The 23808-nt window shown below is 35.1% G+C and overlaps 1 protein-coding gene and 1 pseudogene across 1 annotated transcript in view; both read left to right on the top strand.

The window, feature by feature from the left end:
• The window catches only part of Dnajc13 (DnaJ heat shock protein family (Hsp40) member C13), a 120452-nt gene that overhangs the window by 65789 nt on the left and 30855 nt on the right, over positions 1-23808 (top strand). Inside the window, exons 27-41 of the mRNA XM_047563839.1 lie at positions 951-1055; positions 2003-2205; positions 3268-3352; positions 6071-6225; positions 6731-6776; positions 8536-8690; positions 10040-10241; positions 11989-12104; positions 12924-13002; positions 14321-14456; positions 19617-19801; positions 20222-20296; positions 21330-21449; positions 22376-22555; positions 23561-23728. Coding sequence (XP_047419795.1) covers positions 951-1055; positions 2003-2205; positions 3268-3352; positions 6071-6225; positions 6731-6776; positions 8536-8690; positions 10040-10241; positions 11989-12104; positions 12924-13002; positions 14321-14456; positions 19617-19801; positions 20222-20296; positions 21330-21449; positions 22376-22555; positions 23561-23728 — 2010 coding nt within the window. The remainder of the gene's footprint in view (positions 1-950; positions 1056-2002; positions 2206-3267; positions 3353-6070; positions 6226-6730; positions 6777-8535; positions 8691-10039; positions 10242-11988; positions 12105-12923; positions 13003-14320; positions 14457-19616; positions 19802-20221; positions 20297-21329; positions 21450-22375; positions 22556-23560; positions 23729-23808) is intronic.
• On the top strand, positions 16239-18520 carry LOC124992755 (citrate synthase, mitochondrial-like; annotated as a pseudogene).

The raw sequence follows: 23808 nt of genomic DNA, 5'->3' as shown, positions 1-23808 counted from the left end.
GTTCATGTATGAATGTACCATCATGAATTCCACTTTTATATGCAATTGTAATATACTCATTTAATAATAGATGGGACATCATTAGATGGGATTAGAGCAAGGGAATCGGGGGGAAGGTGAGGAGAGAAAGGGTAGATACTAGAGAATGAGATTGATCAAATTGTGTGCATATATGAATGTTGCATAATGAATTCCACAATTATATATAATTATAATCAATAAAAATAAATTCCTTCCTCATAAAACATTGAAAGAGAAAATTATAAGAATAATCTCTAGTGTTAAAAGAGAAAATTGTGATAAATCGAGGTTTGCAGATCTTAATTGGCTTTATATGTAATTCTGGAATTGGACTCCAGTCTGAACCAAAAATGGTTCAAGATGCTCTGTACCACCACATGGGCAGGTTACACTTACAACCAGAGAAAAGAAAGTAACATTCAAACTGTGGAAGTTGGGTACAGAAACAGCTCAATTAGTTACACTTTGCATCTGTCTTGTTGAACATGTTTGAATATTTGTTTATAACTATGGTTGACTAAAGTTGTGATTGAGATGGTTAACTATCATAAGAGTAGATTGCAGTATGTTTATGTGTGAAGTTAGATTACTGTACAGTATATATGTAGAGATGTTTAGGATGGACCTAAAATATGTATGAAGGCAGCTTCCTGAGAACTTATTAATGATCATAGGAAATGTAGATGTTTTGAATTTAATGTAGACTGTTAAATGAATTTAGGAAAACATTTATTTCAGATGCGTGTTTGGAAGGAAATAGGTTTTTTTTGGTTATTAGGTTAGGTATTTAATTCTTAAATATTAAAATAAGGTCACCTAAACTTTCAAATTGAATTCTAAATGGGAAATAAACTCCCAATTTTTTTTTATGATATGTACCCCCTTAGATTTCTGTGTTGCAAAATAACTAAAATCTTTTTAAAACTTAGAGCAATGTAATTGAAGCTGCGCCAGACATGAAGAGGGAGAGTGAAAAGGAATGGTACTTTGGCAATGCAGATAAGGAAAGGAGTGGCCCCTATGGATTTCATGAGGTATGTGTGTTAGAGAAGCTTTTTGTGAAGGTCTCTGCCTTTCTTTTACCCTCCTGCTTAGCGCACATGGAGATGTGCAATATTTTAAAACTAATTTGAATTACTGCCAGCAGCTCTAAGGGCCCTGTACTTCATTTGCATGTGAAGGAGTAGATGGCTTGCCCTTCTGGAGAAGCTCACATCCATATACAATTAATATCTTCAGGTCTCATTTAAAAACTATTGTTAGGGAGGTAACACTCAGGTTTTTCATGAATTTCTTTGTAACAGTTGCTATCTATTGTCTATTGTTTTCTTTCTTTCTTTCTTTCTTTTATCTTTTTTAATACTGTAGTTTGAACCCAGGGCCTGGCACATGGTAGGAAAGCACTGTCTACCCCTGAGCTGCATCCCTAGCAGCAATTGCTATCTTAATAATTATTATCAGTGGTATGAACAAGTAAGTTTTAATATATATTCTTAACATTGAATATTGAAATTAATTAATATTGAAATTGCCTGTTCAGTTCAATAACTAATGGCCTGTTTTCACTCTGCATCTGCAGTATTTGAATCCTAGTCTCTCATCCTCAGCCTCTGTGGCTCAGTGGAAATTTGGCCAAAGATGGTGTTATGGAGGACCAAGCCTTCTTCTCTTATATCATTGGTCATTTTTCACTCTGCCTATCATTTTTACTCTTTCCAGTATTTCTTATATCCTGCAATTGACCTACTAAATGATTTTTTTTCTATTATTAGACAAACTTGGGTTCCTAAAAGCTTGTCAGTAAAATCCTTTTTTTTTAAAATAGTGAATTTGCATGTTTATTTCATAGTGTATTTCACTGATAGTGTATTACTATTTTATAGTGTCTCCCTCTTTCATATGTATTTACTCTGATGTAGAAAATATTGGCAAATTTTTCATTTTATTTTGTCTGTAATAATGATGCCTTTAATCAATTAAGATGCAAGAATTATGGACCAAAGGAATGTTAAATGCAAAAACCAGATGCTGGGCTCAAGGCATGGACGGATGGCGACCCCTTCAGGCAATACCCCAGCTTAAGTGGTGTCTGTTAGCCAGTGGACAGGCTGTACTGAATGAAACTGATCTTGCTACCCTCATATTGAACATGTTGATCACAATGTGTGGATATTTTCCAAGCAGGTAAAATATAATTAATGTTTTCATGATTAACAGAGCACTCAAAAATATCTTCTTGTTCTCACTGGTATGGATACTTCCTCAGTAACATGGGATTACTTTGGCTACTTAAAACATAGGTGTCCTATTTGTAGCCTTGGGGGAGTGCAGCTTTGGCCTTTAGGACTTTTTAAAACAGATATAAAGGAATACTTTGGAAATTATTGGTAAAGTAGCTGAAAAGCAACATTCTGTGGGAAATTTCAAATAATAAAAAAACTGAGACCTACCAACTGTGCTTAGCAGTGGTAACAATTTGTATGTGAATTAGGTATGAATATTTTGAAATAGATATACTATAGTCCATAGTTGGTGGTGAGCTCCTTATCTTTCGTGTTAGTATTCCTGGTATAGCAGTGTTTCTAGGCCCACGTTTTGCTCCACTTGACTAGTGAAGGTGAGGATGCATTCTTCTGTGGCAGTCATACTTACAACTCGTGCACAGAACTTTTAAATCTTTATAAAATATTTGCATATGTGTCCTTTTGTTTTATTACCAAACTAATGATACCTGGTGATGGAAATTACTGAGAAAATGTCACATATTTTATGATGCTCAAGGTGTTCATGGTTCTAGTTCTCCTTAAAAATTAGACTAGACTCAAAACCTATACAACTAAGCATTTAGAAATAATATGACATTAAAATTAAGTCTGTATTTGGAAAATACTGACTATAGTTAACTTAAAATTTATATTTATGTGACAAAGTTTGATATGCCCTTTGGGGGGACTATCCACTGACAATGTGTTGGACAACACAAAGTTTAATCAATTAAATAATAAATAAGAGTCTTTGGCTCTTCTAGGGTACTGTTTTTCAAGGAAATCTTATGGAAGGAAATGAAGTCATATTAAACAGCCAAATAGATTTAAACCAAAATACCTAATCATGTTCCCAGCTGTATGAGAGCTTAGTCTTCATTAACAAAAAAGTAAGGTAACCTGCTTCATGCCTAGTAGAATGCTCTGAACATACAAATTTTAATAAATATATTAAACATTGACCTTAGAAAATACTTTCTAGGGATCAAGATAACGCCATTATTCGGCCTTTACCCAGAGTGAAAAGACTACTATCAGACAGCACTTGCCTTCCCCATATTATTCAGGTGAGTTCCTTCTATGTTATCCAACTGGGAACAGTATTTTAAGAATTATTTTCTTTTAATTTTATTCATCCTCATCTTTATTCTGTTGTGGTCTGTTTTGTTTTTTGTTTGTTGTTGTTTGTTTGTTTCTCCCCCCCTGGTAACTGAAAGGTGCTTTCTAGTTTGTAGTGCAGGTTGATATTAACTGTTAGGACTACTGTTTCAGAGAGACATGGAGCCTTATACTATAACAGATATCTAGCACATGCCTCAGATTTTGACTGTTCTCAGTTACATGGTTTTGTGTGTAGCAACTAATGATTCAAAGAATCAAGTTGGAATTATGTAGGATTTACTAAAGATATTTCTCTTTTTCTTCATTTTTCCGATCTTTTCAAATTAAATTACCTAAACTCAGATTAGGATTAGACACAAATAAATGAAGTTCCAGAGACTTCATAGGTAGACATTTCCCTCCTGTCAATTATTTTTGTCAAATCTGATTTTTTATACCTTAACTACACATGGCTTAAGAGCTTTGCTAGTAATTTGTACCATTTGTACATTAGTGAGGAAGGAGATAGTGACTCAATATGTGTATTTTTATAATCATATATTACTATTAAGTGCCTGTGGTAATCACTGATACTTAAAAAGATGTGTACAAGAACAAAGGTTTTTTTGTTTGTTTTTTTGTTGTTGTTTGCTAACTGTTATTAAGCATACCAGCATTTAAAAATTTGTATGCTTTTCTATTGTGGGCATTTCTGTTCAGACCTTTATATGAAAGAGCACTGTAATTATTGTTTCTTTAAGCCACTACCACCTCACCCCAGAGGACCATGTAAACGTGTTTGTGAGGGGATTTGTTTTCTGTGTTGGACCTTCTCAACATGTAGATAAAATGCTATACCTGGAAAATCAGCATGTCCCAAACATGTTTCCAAGACTCATGAAACTGAAAGGAATAAAATAAATGCATTAAATTTTAGGCCAGGAGGAGATGACTAAAAAGCATTTAAGAAATAGAGTAGTAAAACATGAAGTTTGGGGGAGATGGAGAAGTATCTGTTTTCATTAACCAGAAACTTTAGCACCATCTGAACAAAGTGAGAGAAGAATTATAATTCTAGCTTCTTTTAATAGTGTACACCTTCTCTGTTTTTTATACTGAGCTCAAAAAAATGTTTCTTAGAAGTCCCCCCTCTCTTAATTTCTGTATTCTAGCATACTGTACTCTTGCTAAAACACGGGTAGCTATAGTAGTTTTCAGAAAGAGTATGTACATTTGTTGGAAAGGGTTTCTATACTTCATTTGACTTTAAGAATTGCCAACAGTTTCACCATCAGATATAACTTTGAAATTTTTAGAGCGTTCGACAATACAGTGAGTTTTCTGGTATAGTGACAACATGAAATACTCTGGTTTTTGCTTGATATTTTCCATAACATCAAATCTTGAACTCTACTAGAGAAAATCCTATGTGACACTTTCTTAATTTTTCCTTTGTAAAATATGTCATAGTATGAAACACTTAAGTTATGTACTTTGCTGCATAGACAAGACACCAAAGCACCAAGAAATTTATGTTGTTTACTTAAAAGATACAGCTCTTCTCACTTCTGAGAATGAAGAACTTTGCCCATGTAATCTGGATCTGGTACTTAGTTCTTTATTATTTTGTTGTTTTTACTGGCAGCATTTGACCCAAAATTGGAGACTATTTAGAAGCAAGTATTTAAAGAAAATTGAAGTACCACCTTTATTAAGTTTCAGAGATAAAATTCTTAAATTTTTTTTTATCAACTGTTTATGACAATTCTGTATGGTTTTAGAGTTAGCCCAGATTCATGGTAGTAGTATCAGATTTTCCTTCAGTATTTCTAGTTCAGATTTTTGGAGGTCGTATCTTTCGGTACTTAGAGTAAAAGTACCGTGTTCTACTTCTGGTATTTGTTTTAGCCTCTTGCCTTTAGTACCATTTCTAAATCTACTTTTTATTGTCATTTCATTTATAGTTGTTCAATACTCTGCTCCTTGAGTATCTTAAGAAGCATTCATGGCATTTTTCATGTTAACTCACTTGAACAAAAACTCAACCAATATATAGCTAGGTTTTTTTTGTTTTCTGCATTTTCCTTATTATTATTAACAGCAAAACCCATTTAGGAACATTTTCAAACAGGAATCAGTTTTACCTGTAAAATTATGACAAAACTAGCTTTAGGCCTATTAGGGATTTTTCTGAGTATCATTTGATCAATTTTCAACTGATACTTTGCTATCTGCACTAAATGTCTTAGAATAAATCCTTTTTTTTTTTTTTTTTTTTTTCCTTTTTGTATCAGGGATTGAACCCAGAGGTGTTATAACCACTGAGCCGCATCCCCAGCCCTTTTTTTTATATTTTACTTAGAGATAGCATCTTGCTGAGTTGCTTAGGGCCTCACTAAGTTGTTGAGACTGAACTTGGGATCTTCCCGCCTTAGTGGGATCCCAAGCCACTGGGATTACAGGCATGCACCACTATGCCTGGCTAAAATAAATCATTTTCAAATCTGATTTGAGTCTAGTAGACAAGCTTACTGAATTGCATGGGTTTTTATTTTATAACTTACATAAGAAACTGTAACCTCAAGTTAGGGTGTGTGTGTATGTGTCTGTCTGTCTGTAAAATGAATAATGATATTGCAGTTTTTTATAACTTAGTAACCAGAACATTTTATTCCCATCTTCAGTTACTGCTGACCTTTGACCCTATCCTTGTTGAGAAGGTTGCTGTTTTGTTATACCACATCATGCAAGATAACCCACAATTACCTCGTCTTTATCTGAGTGGAGTGTTTTTCTTTATCATGATGTACACTGGTTCCAATGTACTTCCTGTTGCTCGGTAAGAACTTTAAAGATAATTTCTTTTAAGCAACTATCTGAATTAAACATAGGGAGATTTATGTATTGAACTTTATCAATTTTATCATTGCTTTAATTTTTGATCACAAAATCTACCTAACTACATTTCTACAAATTTGGAAAGTAGGATGGGGGGAAATTACTTAGAATTGTACCACTTTACCACATCTAATCTAAGAATTTTAATATTTTAACATATATTTAGTTAACTGTGTTCATATTATACATGCAGTTTGACATTTTGCTTTCGTACAGATACTAAGTAATCTTCATATTATTACATAGCCTTATATGACCACACTTTAAAAATCTTTGTAGCACATTTAAGTTCTTGTCTTAATCAGAAATTGGATAATTTGGGAATATGGATTTGTGAATTGCCTTTCTGAGTATTTTTAATCTATAAAAGATCAAGTTTTTAGAAACCTAAGATCACTAAAATCAAATATTTCTATATCTGACAGGTGATTTATTTTTCTTTCTAGGTTTTTGAAATACACACATACCAAACAGGCTTTTAAATCAGAGGAGGTAAGCCAGTTTAACCTTCTGAATACTTAATACTGAGTAAACTGTCTTGGCACCATAGTTTGCTGAGATATGTCTGTTTAGTAGGGTATAAGACCTGAGGGAAGGCACTGTTTTATTCATTGTTTTACATTCTTTGTGGTACCTTGCACACGAAACTAAGCTAAAATTTTTAAGGAAAAGAAATGTTGCCTTTTGGACTTATATTGAAATTACAAGTAGGAATTATATTGTGATACCTCTATAAATGTAAGTTGTTCTCTTTGAGTAAGATTTAGATTAATGATTTTTATAAATATTTCAGTATATACCTCAGTCTCATATAATTGACTAAGATTCAGTAAGACTTCAACCTTCTTTTCATTCAGATCCCATGGTAGAAGAAGTGCTCACTTCCATTCTTGAAGCTTACTCAATTTTTCACATACTCTCAAATGTTCTTGCCATTTTACTGAGGAGGAAAATTAGGAAGCCAAAAAAAGATGAGAATTACCCAGGTAGCCTAACAACCTGAAACTTCATTACCAATTTTTTTAGAGATTTTTATTGTCAAAACAACTGAGGAATATTTCAAAATTTGTCTTTCCACCAATTTTATCCAAAACAAATCGAATAATAAACCAAAACCAAACACTATATAGAAACTAAAGACTGTTATACCACATTGACAATAGGTACTAACCAAACTGTAGGACTTATAGAATAGCCATTGAAGCCCTAAATATTAATCCATTTGTCTAATAATATAAAGTGGCATGACAGTATAATTTCCACAGCTTTGGTTAAATAGGAAATGAAAATATAAAAAAGGTTTTATAAAAACTGTCTCTAATGACACTACCTTCACATAGTATTAGGCATTTTGGGTATTCTTTCTTCTTCCTTGATGTACTGTGCAGTAATACTTGTGTAATATTCAAATATTGTATGAGAAATTATATACATAATTTCACTTAAGTATTTATAGCAAAATTCTGAATGCAGAAATTACCAGATAATACTTTCAAAAACATGAAGATTTTTGTTGTCTAATTTGTCTTTGTACCAAGGGATAAAACCATGTTTGAGTTTATTCCCCCATCTGTCCTATCCTAGAGAAGTGAAACATTTAAACTTGCCGAGAAGGAAATAAAAAAGAAAATTTATAGTTAGTAGGATTTTTAGTTCCATCAGGTAAATAAGAGTATAAATTTTTAGTTATGATAATTAGGATCATTAACCTAACTGCATTTGTCCAGCCAGAAGATATGAACTTGTCAACACAGTTAATTATAATTATTTTGAGTAGAAATTTTCCATCAAACTCCTAGTTACATTTCATGAGAATGACCTCTTTAAAGTCTTTATGATCTTCTGAACTTGTTTTTGAAAACAGAAGAAACAGATACACATAGGAACTGTAGCCAACAGTGTAATCCAAAATATGTGATATCAGTCTTCACAGGACCTTACTGTTGTTCACTACTGTTCCACAAGGTCACATGCAGTCCTAAACAGCATTAGCAGCTAATGTTGAAAAGGTTAATACTGCAGCAAGGTGGGGGCTTCTCCATTTTACCTTGGAATTCATGCCAAGTCAGTTTGTCCCAGACATGTTCAACTTCACATTTTGCTACTTCCATCTAACTTGGTAATGCATAAAAGCAGTTTGTTAGGTTGTGTTCTTTCCTGTAGTGTTCCCTAATCATCATTCATTGTCAGAAAATTGAAAGAGAACTTTAGTGTTTCTGACTACACTTTGTTTTTTTTTTTGTTCTTAAAGACAAAAGGACAAGATATTTTTCAGAGAAGTATACTTGGGCACATCCTACCTGAAGCAATGGTTTGTTACTTAGAAAATTATGAACCTGAAAAGTTTTCTGAGATTTTTCTAGGGGAATTTGATACTCCTGAAGCAATCTGGAGCAGTGAAATGAGGTAAATAATCAGTCCAATTATATTTTATACCCAGAATCATTGCTACTGGTCATCGGGTTTGACTCCTGTTGAAAGAAATATCTTCACTAGTTTCCTGACATAAAACAACAGTAATTATTGGTTCCAAATCAAGTGATGGATTTTGACAAGGCCTTAAGCTTTTTGTTCTGACAAGATTTGACAAAACTACTGTTACCTTAATAGAGCTTTATATGAGAGTACGGCCTCCTACCACTAATGCTTCTTAAATCAGTTGATACAGCTTATAAGATTTTACAATGAACTGATAATATATATGTGGGAATAGTTAGCCATAAAATCAAGACACATCTCTTGGATGTTTGGAAGTAGGATTGTACTTCACTAATTAAAAACTGTGACCCCGTAGAATGAATCAGACCACAGATACTCAAAATAAATTCAGATTGAATGCCCCTAGCCAGCACATTTTGACCTTTATTGAGGGGTTTGCATTGCTAAGGAATGTCCTTACTAGGAAGGGAATGCCACAGGAGAAGCCCGTGGAAACACAGAAAAAGGAGAGGCCCAGAATTAGGTGGCAATGACTGGGCTCTGTCTAGGAAAGACTTGACAGTTCATAGGTCCAGGGTCAAGACTCCCTGTTTGTGGAGAAGCCCTTAGTGCTCTTCCTTAGATGGCATATGATCTGAGTTACTCAACACCTCTCAAGCTGACTTCACACTCTCCTTGCCACCTGCTGGTGATTATTGAACATCTGGGGTAGAGTGACCTATCGGCTTGTCATATACTGTCCACTAGTTTTATAATGTATTCTGTATGGCATTCATATTTTTCTTTGGGAAAAATACATATTATATAAATATGAATAAAATAGGAGCACTTTTTTGTTTGTGTAGTATTTTTCTTCTGAGACTTGCTAAGTTCTTATCTAAAAGATGAATCTCTCTGTACATTGACCAGATCAAGTTTCTGCTTATCCAAAGATCAGATAGGAAGTTAATTAACATAAATATTATGTCATGAGCTGCTTTGGAGTGATGGGAAGCTTCAGTTTCCCGTCTGAACCCTTGTACGTAAAGACAGCTTGCCATTTAACCTTGTAGTGACTGATTTTTTTTTTAACAGGACTGAGTATATCTCTGATATTTACAGGTAAATCTGAAGATAATTTTTTTCTATTGAGTGTTTTTACACAAAAGATTAGAATACCTTGAGTAACTTACTTTGAAGTTATCATATTAGGCCAATAATTAGTTTATTCTAGAGACGATACATGTAATTATCTTTCATGCTTACCTGTCTTAAGCTTCTCTCTAAAGTTAGATAATCCCATCAGAATGATTAAACAGAAGTTTCTATGATTATAGGCGCCTCATGATAGAGAAGATTGCTGCCCATCTTGCTGATTTCACACCTCGTCTTCAGAGCAATACAAGAGCACTTTATCAATATTGTCCCATCCCAGTTATCAACTATCCACAACTAGAAAATGAATTATTTTGTAATATTTATTACCTCAAACAACTTTGTGATACACTCCGATTTCCAGATTGGCCAATTAAAGACCCGGTAAGTTAGTTCCATTTGTGCCTTCTAAAACCATAAAAACAGCCTCGTAACACTTCTGGGTAGTTTTTCCTCCCATGATAAAAAGGATATTAGTATGAATTGACTTAAGTGTTCTTATTTAGGCACTGGATAATATCTCAAATCAAAAAGTAATATTTGGAGGGAGTATTAAGAACTTTATGATTTTGATCTTGTTAACAAAGACAAAATAAATTCCATGCATATAACACAATAATACCTTAATAGTTTGGCAATAGGTTACCTTTCTAGTAGGTTGATGAAACTCCTGGGTGTTGGGAGTTAGGCAATCTGAGATAGAGTTCGGCTTGGCCATTAATAGCTTTATTTAAAACATTACCTTATTTCTCCAAGCCTCAGATCTCGTCTCTAAAATGGCAGAAATAGCTGGGTACAGTGGCACATGCCAATAATCCTAGTGACTTGGGAGACTGAGGCAGAAAGATTCCAAGTTCAAGGCCAGTCTTAGCAACTTAGCAAGACCCTATCTCAAAAAATAAAAAGTACTAGGGATGTAGCTCACTGTTAATGCACCCTAAGTTCAGTCCTCAGTACCAAAAATAATAATAATAATAACAGGTAAAAAGTTAATTAAATGGTAGTAACAGTTGTCTCGGGTGGTGGTTGTGAGGATTGAGAATTCACTTAAGCATAATTCCTGGCACACATAAATGGCATTGTGACCTGCTTATTTGTATAGCAGTAGGTGCTGTTTGCCTGTCCATTCTGTCCTTGGAACCCCATTAACCTGAGCCCTTGTATATCTTTGAGGAACCTAGAATAAAATAGGCCTGGGTGCCCATGTTGTTCTGTTACTGTAGCAGAAATTATATCATCATTATTACCTCTAAAAGATTTCAGAGCAATTGCCATTTGTACCACAAGTCTCTGCCTGTTTACAGTGCTCTTAACAAAGATAAGTGGACCCTGGTACTTGTTCGGGATTCAACATGAAATGATACAAAACATATGGGCTTTTTAATCAGACGTAGGTTTGAATCCAGTTCCACCATTTGTTAACTGGGACACACATAGCTATCTCTCAGAATCTCAATGTGTATACTTGAAATTTTATATAAGAATCAAAGATTCTGTAGTCTGTAAAGCACCTAGCTCTTTGGCATACAGTATGCAGTAAATACTAGTGCTTTTCTTCCCACTTAATACCAGCTCCTTTGAATTTACTATCCCTTACATTTGTTTGAATGCCAGCATACCTGTAATTAATTGTTAGATCATCTTGTAAAGCATACCATGGTATACTACTTTTCTACTAATTTCAGAGTTTTCCATATTTTCTGAGCATTTCTTTAAAAATTAAGGGTAAAGACAAATTGACAGAGAATTTAAAAATCACTTTAAAAATAGAGGAAATAGCCTTATAACAAATACCTTGCTACCTAAATATATTACAATGTTAAGAAGGTAGTTTTTGGTTTATTTGTATTTCAGAAAGCTGTTGATTGGACAGCCTAAAAATTCTGATTTTAATCAAGTATTTTATAACTTAAAAGTTTTGGGGGGTACTGGGGCTGTGACTCAGTGGTAGTGCACTTGCCTCACACATGTGAGGCACTGGGTTCCATCAATCCTCAGCACCACATAAAAAATAAATAAAAAATAGATATTGTGTCTATCTACAACTAAAAAAAGATTATTTTTTTAAAAAAGTTATACTTGGTAATAGTTTTACGTTAATAGATATAAACTTTAATCCTCTGTCTTTAAGGTTAAGCTTCTAAAAGATACCCTTGATGCCTGGAAGAAAGAAGTAGAAAAAAAGCCACCCATGATGTCAATAGATGATGCTTATGAAGTGCTTAATCTGCCTCAAGGACAGGGGCCGTGAGTTATTTTTAGTATTACAATAGTAAATGTCTGCCTTACCTTAAAATACAAATATCAGAGATGAGATGATATTTAAACCAACCATTTTTTAAATTTTTTGTCTATCCTTTGATATACATTCTTGGGAATAACTTATGCATGTGACTTTCACATATTGCAATTTATTAACCAAATTGCATTCTTCTGTTCTTGATGGTTCTCTATTAATTGAAATAATATATGCAGAGTCCCTTCCACTGTTATCTGAGACGTGGTACTCCTCACTCACATATTTGTTTTTGCTCTCCCTCTTCCAATCCGTTTTATGCGTGAAGAAGAGATTTTATAGCAGTAGACCTGGGACACTAAATGATGGACTAGAAAAGAATGCAGATACATTTTAGTAATTTGTAGTAGCTGAGAAATATTAGTAAAAAATGGGGTAAAGACATTTTCTTAAGTATAAACTAAAGTTTTTGTTCATTTTTAGCAACATTAATATAGCAGCTTAGAGAATGTAAATTGTCATTTTGGACATTTTGACAAGTAGGTTTTTTAAAAATATATTTTATTAGTTCTTCAAACCCCAAATATAGTTTGATATTTTAAAGTAAATGATAACCTTGCACAGGGAACTTTCAGGTTTTAATCTTTGACCTGTAAAGATAACATATAAGACATAATCCTATTTAAGGCTTACTGAATTTAATTTGATGCCTAATACATGATCACATAAAATTCCTGAGTAAAATTCTTAAAACATCACTTTATATGATTGCATAAACATTTTTTTCTCATACTCTACTGAATTCATTAAAAAAATTTCCTACTTAACAGGCATGATGAAAGCAAGATTAGAAAAGCTTACTTCAGACTTGCACAGAAGTACCACCCTGATAAGAATCCAGAAGGGAGGGTATGTACTGCCTTTGGGTTATCTTTGGGTTTAGGGGTTGACTTCCTTTTGCTTTGGTATTATTTAGGAGTAAAGTTATCTCCTGTGTGAGAACTTGTCATAGCATATGTGCAGTGCATGTTTAATAAGTTCCTATCCTGTGTGATTAGTCCTCCCTCGGTTTACCAAAGGGATCTCCTTTGGACTCATAGCTCTCTCCTTATCCATCTCTGTTTGAGAATTAACTCTAATAGGCAGTCATAAAAATAATTAAAAGTTAGGAGTATGGGTGAATTTTAATTCATTTATAGGTAATAACGTTGCTTTCCACATTGCTTTGAGTGATTTATGTAATTTTTTCTAATGACATTCAACTCCATAGCATTCTTCTAACTGAAGAATAGAAAATTTGGTTCAGATTTTAAGTCATCTGCTGCCAGTATTCCCTGATTCCACGTTGTCCAATGAGAATTCATAAAAGATGAAGTCACTTATTAAGAACCACTATAACTAGGGACTAATAATTTATTACTAGAAGCTTGGGATAATTTCTACTGATTTCAAGTCAGTGGTTTTCATTAAAAACACAGTATTCCTGAACAGGAAGACATGATATTGAAAAAGTGGCACTTTTATATGTGTAAAACATTTTTTATCAAAAACCTGGGTGGTGGTGGTTTATTTTTTAAGGCTTTTGTAGCAATTCAGATTCATATGAGAAAAAGAACAATCAAGATAGGAAGAAAACTTAAAATCAGTTGTTAAATTGCTAGACACTAAAACAGCTATAATAGTAAAACCAATTGAAACTGACACAACAATCAATATATAAATCAATGGGACATAATATAGATAGGGTACTTGTTTAAGAGCATAGACTTATGAGTCAGAAGCTTGGGATAATTAACTCTGCCATCAATTGACTTTGTGTTTCTAAGCAAGTTACTTACTATCACTGAGTTGTAATAAATAATTTACACACCTTATGTAGCTATTTTGAGAATAAAATAATGGCATTTAGCTCAGTGCTTGGCATAGCGGTCAATAAACTAGTTTATTTTTCTAAATTCTATCATATAAGAGTTTAATATGATAAACTTAGATATATTTTAAGTTCTTATTTGAAGAATTTTTTAGCAAATTATGTTGAGTTCATAGTTATTTGGGAAAAAATAAATTTCACCTTAACAGAATACCCACTAGATTCCAGTTGGAATTAATTCCTTAACATGAACAATAAAATAATAAAGAAAGGTATTGGTAAATTATAAGCCAACTGATTCCTGTTGTGATTTGAGATCATCCAAATTAAAATTTAATTATCTTTGATTATACATAGGATATGTTTGAAAAAGTAAATAAAGCATATGAATTTTTATGTACCAAATCAACAAAAATAGTGGATGGACCAGATCCAGAGAATATAATTTTAATTCTGAAAACACAGAGCATCCTCTTCAACCGTCATAAAGAAGGTAAGGCATCTGTTACCACAAATTTTAATTTATCACCCAACTAATCCTACCTTTTTTTTTTTTCTATAGAATCCTCAGATAGGTTTAGAATTATTGCAGAAGATTATTGAAATCACTTTTTTTCCCCCGTACTGGGGATTGAACCCAGGAACTCAGCTGCAGCACAACCCGTTTTTATAATTTTGAGAAATGATCTTGCTAAGTTGCCCAGGCAACCTCAAACTTGGATCCTCCTGTCTCAGGCTCTAGAGAAGCTTGAATTACAGGTGTGCACCACCACGCCTGGCTATGAAATTGTGTTGATATGGTCAGAGCTGTTTTCTAAAGACCCAAAACTACCTTCCCCATCTTAACTGTGTTTTTTAGTATTTTGCATTTCCCGCAAATTTTTGTTACTCCTTCCTAAATTACATTTCCATTTCATGGAGTTACATGGTTAGTTTTTATGTTTAGGCATTTAGCAGCAAACATCTTAAATGAAATCTAAAATATTAAATGGAATTTAGAATTAAAGGATCGTTTAATGTTGTTCTTAAATTACATATAAAAGACTGACCCTCCTTACTCAAAAAGGCTCAGAAGGTTGAAAACACCAAAACTATTCAGGTTTTTAGAAAGAAATTAAAACTGTTCAAGTGGTCCTGTACATCTTTTCACATCTCTCGTTCTTTTGTATCACTCAAAATCCTCTGATCCCATGGGACAGTTTGAAAAACAGTGATATCAGTGAGGTAGGTATGATTTCAGGGTATAGGATTAATCGGCATGTTTGCAAGACCATGGGGCAGTGATGCTGTATACTGGCAACTTTGACTCCACAATTTGAAATGAAACCAGGTCATGCCAGTACAAATATGCCAGCAGAGCCTTTATTAGGAAGGCTTTCCCTTAAGAAGGGAGACATAGCTCCAACAAGAAGGTGTCAGACTGGCTCACTAGAACAAAAAAAGGAACTAGTTTTATTGACTGCAGGGGTGAACTTTAGGAAATTGCCCCTCATGAGTTAAGTGAAAGCACCTGGCTCTAATATGTGGCTAGTACTGTTTGAGAGTGGATGAATGAGGCACATTTGATATTTCAGGTTAAGGCGAGACTTTTTTTGATGGCTGTCAGGTTATGAGCAGAGGCCCAGGAGTCCATTTGCTCTTCGTTCTTATCTAAGTAGCTCTAACAGTAGCAGCCCAGAAAGCCAGGAGTTTGTTGAAAACATAATGCTTTGTTGGGGTAGCAGGAGTTGGGTTTGATATAGCAGATGCACATTGACTTGGGAACTGAACTTGGCTTGCAGAACAAATGGGAGGCTCATTTGCTATAGGATAATGCTGGAAGAGAAGGAAGAGGGTGGTAGAGATTTGAGTAAGTATGGGGAATGTTGAGTAATTGAAGACCAGATGGAGTTGTAGTTTTAAGTATTGGAGGGGACAGCCTGAAGATCTAGAAATTGATCATTAAGGAGAGCAGTGATTAATTGATTCACTCTTACTTATGAATTGAAGAGAACCATGTGTAAAATACTTCAGTTAAATGGCACTACTAGTGCACATAATCAGCTTAGATATCTTTTTTAAAACCACTTGATTATTTTTCAGTGACGACTATATTAGCCACAAGTTATTGTGACTCACTAGTTTGCCTGTTGTCAAGGCTGTCTTCCAGTCTTCCCTTGGGGATGGGGATTCTGACTAATTCACAATTCTTCCTTATTTTATATACATGTATGTATGTATCTAAAGGACCCTTTTTTGCTTTTTTTTTTTTTTTTTTAAAACCATGAGTTTAAAAATGACTTTCAGTTTAAGGCAGATTATTGGTCAACTTCAAGAGGCAAAAGGCTTTATGTTGATTTCCAATGGAATAACACAGGTACTTATAAAATCATGACAAATTAATTGGCATAGTCCTAATAGATTAGCTTTTTGGAAAACAGTAATTGTGCACCTGTGTATGCCAACTTTTACCTTCAGATTTGCTGACCAAACCATGGAATTAAACTGGGTGTGGTGGTGTCTGTAATCCCAGTGATTCTGAAGGCTGAGGCAGGAGGTTCACAAGTTTTAGATCTTCTTCAGCAACTTAAAAAAATAATAAATAAAACGGGCTGGGATGTAGCTCAGTTGTAAAGTGCCCCTGGGTTCAATCCCCACTACCAAAAGACCCCAAAACGAAATAAAAAATGGAATTTACTAAATAAGAAATTTTATATTTTGTATTTCTAGTAACAAATTATATTCAGTATTTTCAAATGTTTAAGATAATTGATAGCAAATAAAAATACACTTGTCATTCAGAAAGCAGAATATAGAATACAAATAAAATGTCTTCTACAGTTTTTTTTAAAGAGTTGTTTATCAAGAATGTTAATGATCAGATGAAAGTTTAAAAGATCACACGGGTAAAAGAAAGTAGGTATTCTGCACGGGATCAAAACATCTATATGGCAACCTTATCCACCTGTTGCCTCGGCCTTTGGTACAGCGGCGGCTCCTGATTCTTTCGCATTTCTGTCCCCACCAGATCCTAGAGTTGCCTGATAGGTTTTACTCACTGCCACCACACGGCTCTTGGGAGCCAAGAATGCATCCTGTTTTGTTCTAGCTGCCCAGCATGCCAGGACTACTTCCACAAATTTGAGAGACATATTGGCCAACCTGATACCTTAGGATCAGACCAGAATTAAAGCATTCAGGCATCAAAAAGGCAAGACAGTGGTGGGCCAAATCACTGAACATGATGTATGGTGGCATGAGAAGTATATGAAACATCCGTTCTTTCTTTTATTTTTTAATATTTTTTTAGTTGTAGATGGACACAATACTTTTATTTATTTATCTTCATGTGCTGAGGATCTAATCTAGGGCCTCACATGTGCTAGGCAAGCACTCTACACTGAGCTGCAGCCCTAGCCCGAAACATCAGTTCTTGACCCCATGAGGACATCTGTTTCAAAGGCCATAGTATCCCATCCCCAATGCCAGAAACTACTGCCTAAGGCTGTGGGTGGGGAAGAACCCCTGCCTGAGGGCTTATTTTGACTGCTAGTAACTGGACAGATCCTAAGAGAGGAATAGGTATATCTTGGCTTTCAAAGAAGTGGGCAGAGAGGGCAACTCTGCCTCCTCACGTGGTCACCATGCTGGACAACTTTCCCACCAATTTATACTCCATGTCTCAACTCCATGCAGCCATTATAGCCCCCAATAGTGAAAGTAATTTCACCCAGGGAATATTCTGAGGGTATTTACTGAACCAAGTACTGGGAGTTAATATAGGAAGATTGTATGGATCTCATCGCAAGACTACCTTGTGTTGTTGCAAAGATCTACTGGAATCTATACCAGGAGAGCAGCAGTTTGGGGGCCATTGACTCTGAGCTAGACTGGTCCCACAATTTCACCAACATGATAGGCTATACTGATGCTCAGTTCACTGAGCTCATGTGCTTATACCTCACCATCCACAGTGACATGAACATAGCAATGTAAGTGCCCATACCAGCCACTTGGTGAGCAGTGCCCTATAGTACCCTTAACTGTCCTTTGCAGCAGCCTTGAATTGGCCAGCAGGGTCTCTGCTTGGACTGGCAACTCAGGAAGTACTTGTCTGACTAACACAACTACAGAAGGAAGTTGACAAAGATGTGTCAGATGAAGTTAAGAGACTACATCTGGATCACACTCAATTCAGGACAGGTTGTCCCAGGCTGTGGCCTTGCAGTACTAGGGAAGACAGATCAGCAATATTCCTGTCAATGAGAGTTTGCGAGTTTGCTCTGAAACACCTGCCTAATGACCCTATGTTCAAACTTGTTGCTCAACTATATAAGATTGTGCACAATATCCTCCTGGAGCAGGGAAAGGCCAAGAAATCTTGACTGAACATAGATATTCACAGTTGGGTGCTGCTATGGTACTGTGGCATGACAGAGATGAATTACTACAGGGCAGTGTCATGGGCACTGGGTGTGCTGGCACAGCTCATCTGGAGCCAAGCCCTAGGCTTCCCTTTAGAAAGTCCCGAACCAAACAGATGGTTTGATGAAGTTTGTGGACTCCAAATCAGTGTAAAACTGGAGACTTGGGGGAAACTGACTACCAGAAATTGAGGAAGCTTAAAAAAAAAGATATATTTGTTTTGTTTCAGGGGGCCTTTAAAGATTTAAGATTAAGTTGTATCAGATGTCTTTGAAATTAAAATATAAATTAAGACGTTAAAAGCTTTTAAAAAAGAAAAACTATATGCCAAGTGAAGCCAGAGTTAGAGATGAAGTTGGATTCTCTGCTACTACAATTACAGCTTCACAGCAGGGAATCTGTGCAGCAGGCAAAACCTGATCCTCTATTGTTACAGTCAGTAGCAGGATCTATGCTGTAGCTCTATTTGATGCAGCAGAGCCTGGCTCCCTGCCAGTGACTTCTTTCTGGGTTCTTGTCTCACAAATTAAAAAAAAATGAAACCCACAGACAACAGAGAGTAAGAGTAAAGGAGTGGAATTTATTCAAGTGAGAAGTAAAGAAATGGGAGGAGGAAGGTAATAACAGGTTGCCAGCAAGTATACTAGTCTAGGGATTAATATAGTACCAGGCAGAGTCATTGGGCACTATCTTTGCTCAACACATATTGGAAAAGCGCCAAGGCTATTGGTCTATGCAAAAGAGGTATTAGAAAATTGAGTCTACCCTTCACTCAGGTCTGGGTCTGGCCTGCAGCCTGTTCCCTTTTCTCACTGCTCCAGGACAAAGGAGTTGGTTGGAATGTTTGGAATATTTCTACAGGTTAATTTTACTGAGTGGCTTTTACATTTCAAAAAGGCTTTTGGGGGTGGGGGGACATTACCCTAATTGCCTGCCTGTGTAAATATCTATCTTATCTTGTTCACAAGTATAATTTTCCAGAAAAAATTATTTTTCTACTAGAAACATTTTAGAGAAATCCACCAAACAAGTTTTCAAAGAGGAAAGATCCAAAGTATTTTATATTACATTTAATTTCTTATTTTATAGACTGAGGTTAGGAGACATTTAAGCTATCAAATATTTTCATTCTTTTTTTTTTTTTAAGGCAACACAATTGAACATGGTATCAACATTAACTTAAAACCATGGCATGATCAGTTTTTGTTTTTTTTTTTATTTTCCCAGCACTAACTTTTGATTATTTCAGATTTACAGCCTTATAAATATGCAGGATACCCCATGCTAATTAGGACCATAACAATGGAAACTTCAGATGACCTCCTTTTCTCAAAGGAATCACCATTGTTGCCTGCAGCTGCAGAGCTAGCTTTTCACACTGTCAACTGTTCAGCCCTCAATGCTGAAGAACTCAGAAGGGAGAATGGGATAGAGGTAACATGAATAACCTTTGGGCTTATCTTTAAGCTAAAGAAAATTAAATGACAGGACAGAGAGAATCCACCCATTACAAATGCAGTTGATATGGTTTCTCCTTTAATTTATTCCAGCAGATAAAACAATATTCTCTATATTCTAGTACCAAAACTAAAAGTAGAAATGGAGCTTTATTTCTTAATGTGAATTTGAGAGTATTGTGTTCAAAATTGGTAAAGGTACTGTTGCTTACAAAGTAGCTTATGGGAATTCTTAAAAGGGACAGAATTTTAGGAGTCCTTGATGGTTTATTTAACACATTAATTAGTTATCAGATATCTAACACTTAAAGGTCATTTGTCTCTTAATCCTACTAGAAAACACCTTTCAGACTTCAAGTCAAAATGGAGAGTTAATGACTCATTTCTTTCTCTACAGGTGTTACAGGAGGCGTTCAGTCGTTGTGTAGCTGTCTTGAATCGCTCTAGTAAACCAAGTGACATGTCAGTACAGGTGAGGCTAAAACTCTGGTTCCAAGAAAGTTATACGAAAGCAATGCTTCACATGTAAACATATCTGAGAATAAACTAGAGGGCTCATTAAAACATGCTTTTCTGGCTTCCATCCCCCCTCTGCAGTTTTTTCTGATTCAGTGGTTCTAGAGTGGGGTCTGAGAAGGTGCTTTTCTAACAAGCTTCCAGGTGATGCTGCTGCTACTGATCTGTGTTTGTACTTTAAGAAGCCATGTACTAAATCATTTTGTAGTATACTGGTCTAATTTTTTTTTCCTTAGAGTATTTTGAACCCTTTTATCTTCATCACCAGCTTAAAATATTTGTCATTTTTGTCATTCTTGTTTAATGTATCTCCCTTGCCCTTTCCCTAATTTTCTTCTTTTACCTTTCTCCTCCATTCCTACCATTTTAATTGGCTATTATTTGTCAAGATCATAATAGTTGAATTCTTTGATGGAAAATTCATTAGGAATTCATTATGATTGTAGAGCATTTTTTTAATATGGCCCTTTGCTTACACTAGCAAAATTTAAAATATAAAACAGTTGAGTATTGGTTTTTAAGTTTCATCCTGTGTTTCAAAGGGTTTTATATGAATTGTAATATTCTGTCATGGAAATAAACTAGATAAAAATACCTTGATCCAAAGACAAGGAAACTTTTCTTATAAAGGTCCAGAGAGTAAATAAATATTTGAAGATTTCACACTTTATTCAGTCTCTGTTAGATATTTTTGTGTTTTTTAATAATTCACTAAAAATTTTAAACTATTCTTAGCTTATTGGTGGTGCAGAAACAAACCAGGATTGATTTGGCCCATAGCAAGCCACTGTAGCCATAGTTTTCCAACATCTGCATCTGTAAGAAATCTGAATGAGAAAGACAATAACAATAGAAATGTTCTGTTTCGTTTTGTATCATCATATACATCTTTAGCCATTATTCACAAATCTCTTTGGATTTGATTTCCACTGTCTTAAATAAGGCATGCACATGTGACTCCTTTTTTCCCTCTGCTTTGTTGTCTGTAGGTTTGTGGACACATAAGTAAGTGCTATAGTGTAGCTGCTCAATTTGAAGAATGCCGAGAGAAGATCACAGAAATGCCTAGCATCATCAAGGATCTCTGTCGGGTGCTATATTTTGGCAAGGTAGAGTTCCTAATGATCTCTAGGTACAGTCAGCAATGGGATTTTCCTTTCTAATCGCTAAATCCCCAATTTATAAGTAGGTTGTTATCCCAACATTATTTGCAAGTAATTTATTTGAAACTCAAAGCATTATTCACAGAAATTATGCTATAAATGAAGGCTTTGTTCCTAACAGGCCCACAGAAAGTAAGTCTAGAGTGACATATGTAAAGGAAGTGGGTTTCACCTAATTTCCATCAAGAGAGGCAGGGAGGAAAGAGAAAAAACTGGACTGAATAACTGTAATAAAATTAAAGGACCACATAAAACCTAAACTTAGGGTTCATTTGCATGTGGTTCCCTCCCAGTCCAAAACTGCTGAGGACAGTTAGCTGAGAGGAGACACAGCTGGTGACTGAGGAGAAAGGGACTTCTTAGGTAACTGGGTAGAGTAAGTTGTGTTTAATATAACAGGATGGAGGTGCTGATCCTGGACTAAGGTATGTAGAACTTAAAACTCAATGAAACTACAGCCTCAACGTAGCTACTTGATGTCCTTGGAAATACTTACTATGAAACAGACTCTGATAAAATGAAGTTAAATCCTTACACCTGCACAAAATGTATCATTGTATGAAGATCACCAGTGGTGAGTTACTATTGATGCCTTATCGCTATTTTTAAAAATTAAAAATACTAAAAATAGGGAAAACTGTATTCCCAAGTCTTTGCACACTAGTTTCAAAGATGGTAACTCTGGTAACTCATCATGAGGTCACTTTTTATTTTAGACTTTAAAGAGTATAGCATTCCGATTTAAATGGAAATTGAAAATACAGGAAGAGGCAAGTATTTTAAAAAGTAAGCTAGCTTGACATACTTTCACAACCAGAGTCTCTTGGGAGTATTTTTTTAACTGTAAGTTAATTCTGTATTCTTATTCTCAGAGTATTCCACGGGTAGCTGCTCTTGGGGTAGAATGTGTCAGTTCTTTTGCTGTGGATTTCTGGCTACAGACCCACCTCTTTCAGGCTGGAATTTTGTGGTATCTGCTTGGTTATCTGTTTAATTATGACTACACATTAGAAGAGAGTGGTATTCAGAAAAGTGAAGAAACAAACCAGCAGGTAACTTTTATTGCTTTAATATTGAATTCGAACCCAAAACCATTTAGATTGGTGCTAAATTAGTGCAAAGCAAAACTTCAACTGTCCAGAACCTCTAGGTGATAAACTATGTTTTAGGATAACTAAGTTTGTTTATTTATTTATTTATTTGTTTATTTATTTATTTATTGGTACCAGGGATTGAGTTACATCCCCAACCCTATTTTGTAGTTTTTTTTTGTTTTTTTTTCCCCTGCTTGAGGGGCCAGGGATTCGAACCGTGGTCCTTGTGCACGCTACGCAAGCGCTCTCCAAAAGGAGCTATTTCTTCAGCTCCCCCAGCCCTATTTTGTATTTTATTTAGAGACAGGGTCTCACTAAGTTGCTTAGCTCCTCACTTTTACTGAGGCTGGCTTTGAACTTGTGATCCTCCTGCCTCAGCCTCCTGAGCAGCTGGGATTATAGGTGTGCACCAACAGGCCCAGCTAAAAGTTTTATCTTGTCAGCTTATATTTGAAGGATTCATGGCAAGGGAATTTGCAGTAGCATGTACTAGACACAATTTAATATTAATCATTTAGAATCAACCTTGGACTTCAAAGTTAAGTTTGTATAACAAATGCAGTGATACATCAGACTATCAAGGTTAGCTCCCACAAACTCTTAAGTACTTGTTGGATTTTTATGAGTATTTTCATGTGTCTCCTATGAGTTGTCATGTATTGCTCATATTGTCAGTATGTGCCAGCTCCCACCATACTTCCAAATGTGATTCTATAAGATATTTCATGGAAATACAAACAAGTACATAGATTCTGAAGGTCTTTCCTATAAATTAAAAAAAAAAAAAAAAAAAAACTAATGCATAAGTTTTCTCATATCAGTGTTGGCGTTCTTATGCCTTTTTGTTTGTTTGTTTGCTTTCTCCTCCTTAAACATGTTCCATATGATTTTGATTCCATGAAGTTACTGCATTATCTATATAAGAAAACAGGTCTTCTTTAATGTCTTAATTTTTTATAACAGGAAGTAGCCAACAGTCTTGCCAAACTGAGTGTCCATGCTCTAAGTCGTCTTGGAGGATATTTGCCTGAAGAACAAGCAACCCCAGAAAATCCAACTGTAAGGAAAAGTTTAGCTGGCATGCTGACACCCTACGTCGCTAGAAAGCTTGCTGTCGTTAGTGCTGCTGAGGTATGTGCTTCAGAAGCAGCTTGGGTCTTGATGAATAGTTTAAGATCCTTTAATAGCAAAGGAGCACAGTAATACTGCTT

The sequence above is a fragment of the Sciurus carolinensis genome, chromosome 9 (assembly GCF_902686445.1).
Source record: "Sciurus carolinensis chromosome 9, mSciCar1.2, whole genome shotgun sequence".
Classification (NCBI taxonomy): Eukaryota; Metazoa; Chordata; class Mammalia; order Rodentia; family Sciuridae; genus Sciurus; species Sciurus carolinensis.
This window is presented reverse-complemented; position numbering and strand designations above follow the sequence as displayed.